The sequence below is a fragment of the Streptopelia decaocto genome (assembly GCF_964273445.1).
Source record: "Streptopelia decaocto genome assembly, chromosome: 5".
Lineage (NCBI taxonomy): Eukaryota > Metazoa > Chordata > Aves > Columbiformes > Columbidae > Streptopelia > Streptopelia decaocto.
Window position 1 is genome coordinate 72,553,626 of NC_138659.1, and position 7,079 is coordinate 72,560,704.

Consider the following 7,079-nt stretch of genomic DNA (forward strand, 5'->3'; position numbering starts at 1 on the left):
AATATATAGCAATGCCATCCTGGATACAGATATATAGCATACTATATAGCACATATATTAGCGGTTTCACTTTGTTACTCCTATAATCCCTTCTTTCTATGTAATATTAAGGATTGAATGTGAAGTTCTTAGCTAGGTTTGGGTGTAACTTTCCAGAATTTTGTAAACTGTTTTGTCCGTCTTTTGTTACTGTTCTATGGTGCCAAGTATTCTATATTGAAACTATAACAACACGGGAGAATAAAATAATAGTCTGCTTCAGGTAGCACCAGTAATGGGCACAGACTGTATTTGTACAGTGTTAAAGGAAAAAGGACTGTACATTTTCCTGGTTAGTAGCTCAGTGCAGCCTACAATATAATCTCGTTACAAACATTTTTCTCCCGCCACTAAATACAACATTAAAAGCTGATTAGGGAGTCTGTTGATGAAACACAAATGTATGTTTTATTGATTTAATTTAGAACACTACAGAGTTCATGGACTGCGTGATGGCATTAGATTGATGCTTGATTTTGATATAAATCACTACCATTTAAAATTACTCGGTGTCCGCTTGCAGAGCGTGTTCTCAGCAGCGGGCTCTGGTGTGTGCCCAGCCCGCTGCCCGGGGCGCCGCGGCTCCGCGGCGTCACCGCGCCGCAGCCACACGCGGCTCTGTGTAAGCGAACGCGACTCACGGCAACGTCCAAGGCCTTCAGAAGTGAGTACTCCGGTTCTCAAGCAATAAAACTGATCATGGTGAATACGGCTGTGTCTGTCCCTTTAATTTGGGCATTGGGGATTGTGGGGAAATTAGTAAATGGTCACATTTCTTATTAATGAGTTGCCTTTTAATGTCCTGCCAATTAACAGGGTTATTATTTTTCCCATGAAAACCTGTATAATAGAACGCAGTCCTGGTGTTGGTCAAAACACGGTACGAAGCGAGGAGGAGGCGGCCAGGAGCTCTCAGAGCGTGGTGCACAGAGGAGGCACCTTCATGGGCCGCTCCCGAGGTGCCGCTCGCCGGCCGTTCGGTCAGTGTGCACCGTGAGCTGCTCCGCGATTACCTCCGGTTCAAAAATAAAACATACAATAAAAACACAACTGCTGCCTTCTCAGCCTCTGGCTGAAGCCTCGTTTGTAGATGAATTCACCCGAGCTATGAACTGCAAGACCGTAAATAGCCCTAATCCATCTCGAGGCGTTAGTTACACAGGTGACCTGACAAGGCAAATTGTTGAAAGTCTCAAATTTAACCCGCAGAGGTTCAAGAGACGCATGTAAACAAGAGCCCGGAGGCGTTTTGTGGGGCAGGTGCTGTGCCCGGGACGTTTCCCGTCCGCAGGGCCCGGCCCGGGAGCGGCTCCGCCCGTTCGGGCTGCCGGACCCATCGCCGAGCCCGGACCCACCATCTGCCGGACCCATCGCCGAGCCCGGACCCACCATCTGCCGGACCCATCGCCGAGCCCGGACCCACCATCTGCCGGACCCATCGCCGAGCCGGCGGCGGCTCCGGGTGCGGGGGCAGCGGCCGCGGCCCCGCGCTGTTCGCCGCCCGGGCGCATCACAAAGCGCCCTGTGCTGTAAAGATATCGCTGAATACAGAGCTCCGAGTTCCTTGGGGCGCGTTTCGTTTAAAGATACACGGGAAGGAGCAGGTGTGACTAATCCGGCTTTCAGGTGCGGGTATTTTCCCTTAGGAGGCAGGAAACTGCCTCCGCTTCTTCATGCGGTTCCAGCGCCCTGTATCAGTGTGTTCAAAGCCGAGGCGAAGATTAGTTTCTAAACTTGATTTACTCCGTCTGTAACCCTGATACAACTCGAGTGAGGTCTCGCCAACCCACCGCTTTCAGTGAGTAAAAATGTGCGGGACCCCCTCCCTTCCCTGCAATCAGGCGAGGAGATGCCGAGATCCGAGTGAAACGGAGCGAAGGGGCGGCCCGGAGCGGCGGCACCTGCAGCCCGGGGGGAGCGGGGCTCGGCGGCCGCCAGCGGCACAGCCGGGCCGGGCGGCTCCGCGGCGCGGCGGGAACACTCAGAGCCACAACCGGGCCCGGGGCGGCTCCGCGGCCCGTTCCCGCAGCGGGAGCGGCACCGGCGCGGACGAGGGACAGCGCCGGGTCCAGCGCTTGGCCGGTGAGCGCTGGGCGGGCGGCTCCGCGGGCCTGGAGCGGCCGCGGCCGCAGCTGCTGCTCCGCGGGGCCGGGCGGGCGGGGGCGGCGCATCCGTGCTCGGCGCGGGGAGCCCGGGAGCCCCGTCCCGGCGCTGCGGAGAGCGGGTGCCGGGCGGCGCGGCTGCGAAACGGGAGGCAGTTGCATTTGCTCGGGCTGCGAAGCAGGAGTTAAGACATGGAAAGAAAATAATGTCTCAGTCGTTTGAAAAAAACGGCAAAAAAAGCAGCTTGCCGACGAGGCTGGCTTACACCACCGGGCCTCCAGTGTGCAGGGAGGAGAAGAGCAAAGCCTTGGGCAGCTGCGAGGCAGCTCGACGGCTGCTTGATTACCTGGGTCTCGTTGTGGGTGAACACGACCTGCAGGTGCACGGACGCTGCTGTGTGTGCGGGCAGAGGCGCATCTTCCCAGGAGCTCGGTAGGAAGGAGAGGGAAGGCAGATCGCGCTTGTTCCACCGCTAAGCTCAGCGACTTCGTATTCGGGTGTTTTGCAGCGGCCGCGTCCGGGTAGCGCAGTGGGACGTGTCCAGCGCCTGTCCCCCCCCGCCCCGGAGCAGATCACGTAACCTGCCGGTGGCTTTTCCGTGCCAGGACCCGGTGCGGTCTCGGTCCGCCAGCGGCTCCTTCTCCCCGGGCGGAGCGGCGGGGCCGGGCTCCGGGCTGCCCGCGCCGGCCGGGGAAGCGGAGGCCGCGGGCCCCGAGGCTGCGGCCCGGCCGGGCGGTTGCGGGCCCGGACAACCGAACCTCGGCCCGACCCGGCGGCGCCGCGGGGAAACGGCCGAGGCGAGGGCAGGCGCTGGCCGAGCGGCTCTGGAGAGAGCGGCCCCGGAGAGAGCGGCCCCAAAAATGAGGGCCCGGACTAGTAAAGCGAAAGTCAGAAATTGCCTTGCGACAGGCTCGCTGGAGCCCGAGCCCTGCGCTCCCCTGGCCCGTGTTCCCCCGGCCACATCCCGCAGAGCGAGGGCGAAGCCGCCCCCGAGGGCTCCGCAGGACGGCGACCCGAAAACCGGTAACGCGGAAAAAAGCTTGCTCAAGAGAAGCTTGTTAAATAATTTATTGGTTTATACAAAGTCTCTCCAGCGCGTGTGGAGACATTATTTGATCCCAATGTAAAATCAAGTGTCCATTTTTCTCTCGTGCTTTTTTGGGTTGTTTTCTCTTCTGATATTATTAAGCATAAAAATCTAGAGGCAGGAGAAATCAAACCGCCAAAACACTGAGTAGAGGGAAGGAGTAAAAGAAAACAGCCGTTTTTACACTAGAAATATACATCACAAAATCTGAAATTTACTATATACAAAGTGGCTGAGCTTGGATTTGGCGACCCATACGAAACAACAAAATCTGATTGTTAGGAGCAGGAAATCGGCAAGAAGGATAAAGGAAAGGGCGGGCAAACCTTAAAGCGACACAAAACTAAAACCAAAAAGTTGGAAAAATTCCTCTGAAATTTACATCGATGAGAAGGAAAATAATTTCATAACTTATTCTGTAAAAAATATATACATTCCACATACATCTTAGGCTGTACAACACACCACTTTAAACACCCAGTTACAATTCGTTGCAGCCGCCGGTGCCCTCACAAGGTGTCCGAGCTGGTGCTGCAGGGGCTGACGAGGGACAGGTTCGTGGATTTGTGCTTTTTCAATAGCCTCGTGATTTTTTCGTCGTCCGAGTTGGGGTCCAGGGGTTTGTTGTATTCGTCATCGTCCTCATTGTCCGAGCTCTCCTTCAGCTTCTCCGTCTCCGAGTCGTGTTTCTTCTTGGCCGACGCCATCTCTGCCGCGTGCCGCTTCCGCCACTTGGTCCGTCTGTTCTGGAACCAGACCTGGACCCGGCCCGGGCTCGGCTCAGCTCGGCTCGGCCCGGGCTCGGCTCGGCCGCGCCGCCCCCGCCCGCCCCTTCCCTTCGCTTGCCCAGCGGGGGCTCCGGCAGCCCCGGTGCGGGGCCGCGCCGCCCCGGACAGCCCGGGGGGATCGCGGGGACGTGCTCGGGTCACCCCGGCTGCTCCGGGACGGCACCGGGCAGGGCCGGGCAACAACAAAAGCAGCGCTTTTGCAGAATAATCACCTGTTGGAAATTGAACGTGGTGGCCAGAAAAATCAGTATCTCTGGCTCCCCGTGCACGTCAACGCCTCAATGCGCCTGAAGACTTCGGTACAAAATTTGCGTGACTGTGCAAAGTGAAGTCGTGTCAATTGGCCTCGGCTGGAAACCGACGCACTGAAAGCAATCGCTTGCGGGGAGCTTTTTGGTTTGGGGGCTGTTTTATTGTGGTGTTTGGCGTGTTTGTTTTTTTTTTTTTTAATGTGTGCGTAGGATTTTGTTCTATGTTTTTTATTTGGTGGTTTTGTTGTTGCCGTTGGGTTTTTGTGCGCTTTTATATTTTTTTTTTCTTAAATCGTTTGCAGCACAAAGAACTCCAAGCACAAAATCAGTTACGTAGAGGTTGGCCTAAAATCCGTCCAATATCCAAACGTAATTTTAATTATAATGGACTTTAAAGATATCCCTGTAGGATTGTAGAGATTCAACGGTCGCTGAAAATTACCGCAAAAACACAAGGTTACGGTGCTGCCTCGGCAGCGAGCGGGAGGTGGCGGCCCCGACAGCCCGTGCCCAGCCCGGGACCCGCGGGGACAGACCGACCTACCTTCACCTGGCTCTCGGTCATCCCCAGCGAGTAGGCGAGCCGAGCTCTCTCCGGTCCTGCCAAGTATTTCGTCTGTTCGAAGGTTTTCTCCAAAGCAAAAATCTGCTGCCCAGAGAAAGTTGGTCGCGAGTGTTTCTTCTTGCCGTCCTTGTCCAAAACCATCCCCGTCTGAGCTAAAAGCGGAGGAGAAACAGCTCCGTCAGAGACCGGGTCTGCACCGGCGCGGAGAGGGGCGCGGGCAGCCGCGGGGCTGCTGGGGTGGCCGCCGCCGCTCGGCGCCGCTGGCTCCGGAGCACGGTTTGGTCCGGGGACATCTCGGGGCGCCGCGGCGGGCACAGGTGACCGGCACCGACCCGCCTTCGGGGCGCCGCGCTCTCCTCCGGGCCGTCCGCCCCGTCTACCGCGCTCTCCCGCCGGCCGACCGGGCGAGGGGCCGCCCTGGCTGCAGGGTCGGCCGCCCGGACGGGAACCCACGACTCCGGCCGGGCGGGACCCCGGCCGGTTGCCCGGGAGGCACTGCGGGCCGCACTCTCCGCCGGAACCGGCCGCACTTACCGGGACAGGCGAGCCGCGGGTCTCTCCAGGGAGATCCCTGCACCACTCCCGGCCAGAAAATGGGGGGCCGCCCCGGCAGCTCCGCCAGCGGCTTCGGGTAGCGGGAGACGGCGGCGGGGTTGAAGTACATCCCCGCCGATGCCGCCAGTCCGTTGATGCGGGGCAGCCCGCCCAGGAGGTTGCTGGCGGTGCCCACGGGCCGCCCCAGGATGTCGCTTATTCCGTGCGGCGTCCCCAAGGGGAGCTGCGTGTTGAGTCCGCCCAGGGCCGGCGCCTTGAAGCCGGAGGGATTCTGCAGGGTGTAGGGGAAGAGGGAGGTCTTCATCTCGGCCATGTTGTGCAGCGCGGCCAGCGGCGTACTGCTGAGGACGAACGCGCTCTGGCGGTTAGCATCCATTTGCCCCACCGCTAACATTTGTGGTCATCAGCGAGCGCGGATCCTTCTCCAACCGCGCCGGCAGCCGCTGTGACCCCGCGCCCGGAGCGCCGGCCGGGCGGGGCGGCCTCTTCTCCGCTGCAGGTTCACAGCGCCAGCAAGTACCAAAGTTCGCTGAAGTAGGAAAATCCCGGCGTTTCTCCACCCGGCCCCGCAGCTCGGCGGCGCGCACCGCGAACTTCCCGGCGGGAGCGCGGAGAAAGACAAGTCGGGGCAGAGTAGCGGAGAGGGATCCTGGGGAGAACAGGCCCCGGCAGCTGCGGGGTCCGGCGGGAGGGGGCCGGGCAGCGCTGGGCTCGCACCTCGCCCGGGCCCGAGTCCCGGCGGCAGCAGCGGGGACGCTCCGCGCCGCGCCCCGGGGCGCAGATAACCGCGCGGGCACCTGCGGGCTCCGCGCCCATTGGGCGGCCGCCTCCCCGCGCCGGCGCCGCGGCCCAATCGGCGGGCGGCGAGCGCCCCCACCCCGATACGTCACCGCCGGACCGGGCGGCCCCGGGCGCCGTGGGAGCGCGCTGGCCCGCACGTGGCCGCGCCACGGCCGACGGGACCCCCGCGCGCGCCCCGCCCGCCGCGCCAGCGCGGGGCCAGCGCCGCCGGGGCCGCCCGGACCCGTCCCGTCCCGGGGCCGCGGCGGGACCTCCGCTCCGAGTCCGAAGAGCTCGGCCCCGGGAGAGCGGCCCGCGGCAGGGACCGGGAGGGCCGCCGAGCGGGGGGACGGCGGCTCCGCTGCCCCGGGGCTGCCGAGCGGGCGAGGTGCGCGTTCCCTCCCGACCCGCTGCCCTTCGGTCGGCGGTTCGCCTCCCTCTCCGGTTGCGCTGCAGCCGTTCCCCTTGCGTTAGAATCGAACGTTAAAGCACAGCTGTAAGACTGATCTAATGTCCGGGGAACAACTGTTTCGCTCAACCTCTTTGTGGTCGGTTTTGCAACCGGCGTCCGAGCGCTCCCCCGTTCCAGCCCGGCGGGGAGGGCTCACCCCGGGCTTTAAGAGGAAAAAGAAAGGCTGTTACATCATCGCGGAACGAAGCTCGTTCGTACAAATACAATTACCACTGATACTCTTCTTAATCTTCTTAATCGAAAACATGCTTACTTGACAAGAAAATAAGAATACGGATTTTAGCTTTTTATAGAAAATAATTTCGGAAACGGGATTTATTGTGCGTTCTTCGCCTTACAACTGCCTTCTATGGTTTTGATGCATTGTTAACCAAGGAAAATATTAACCACAGTACGTGGGGCAGCAAAACTTTTCAAAGTGTTCACAAAGTAAACACGA

General features: G+C 60.0%; 2 protein-coding genes across 2 annotated transcripts in view; one reads left to right on the top strand and one right to left on the bottom strand.

Annotated features, from left to right (window-relative positions):
* INPP5A (inositol polyphosphate-5-phosphatase A) overlaps window positions 1-746 on the top strand; it is a 219,139-nt gene extending 218,393 nt beyond the window's left edge. The window contains exon 16 of the mRNA XM_082054376.1: window positions 1-746. This exon is cut by the window's left edge and continues 761 nt beyond it. The gene's annotated coding sequence lies outside the window, so the exon portion shown is untranslated.
* Window positions 747-3,738: 2,992 nt separating this feature from the next.
* On the bottom strand, window positions 3,739-5,782 carry NKX6-2 (NK6 homeobox 2; the record flags this gene model as incomplete). Its single annotated transcript, XM_082052230.1, has 3 exons — window positions 3,739-3,987; window positions 4,813-4,985; window positions 5,368-5,782. The coding sequence occupies 3 exons, from the start codon at window positions 5,780-5,782 to the stop codon at window positions 3,739-3,741; spliced, it is 837 nt and encodes a 278-aa protein (XP_081908356.1).
* Between the last annotated feature and the right edge of the window lie 1,297 nt (window positions 5,783-7,079).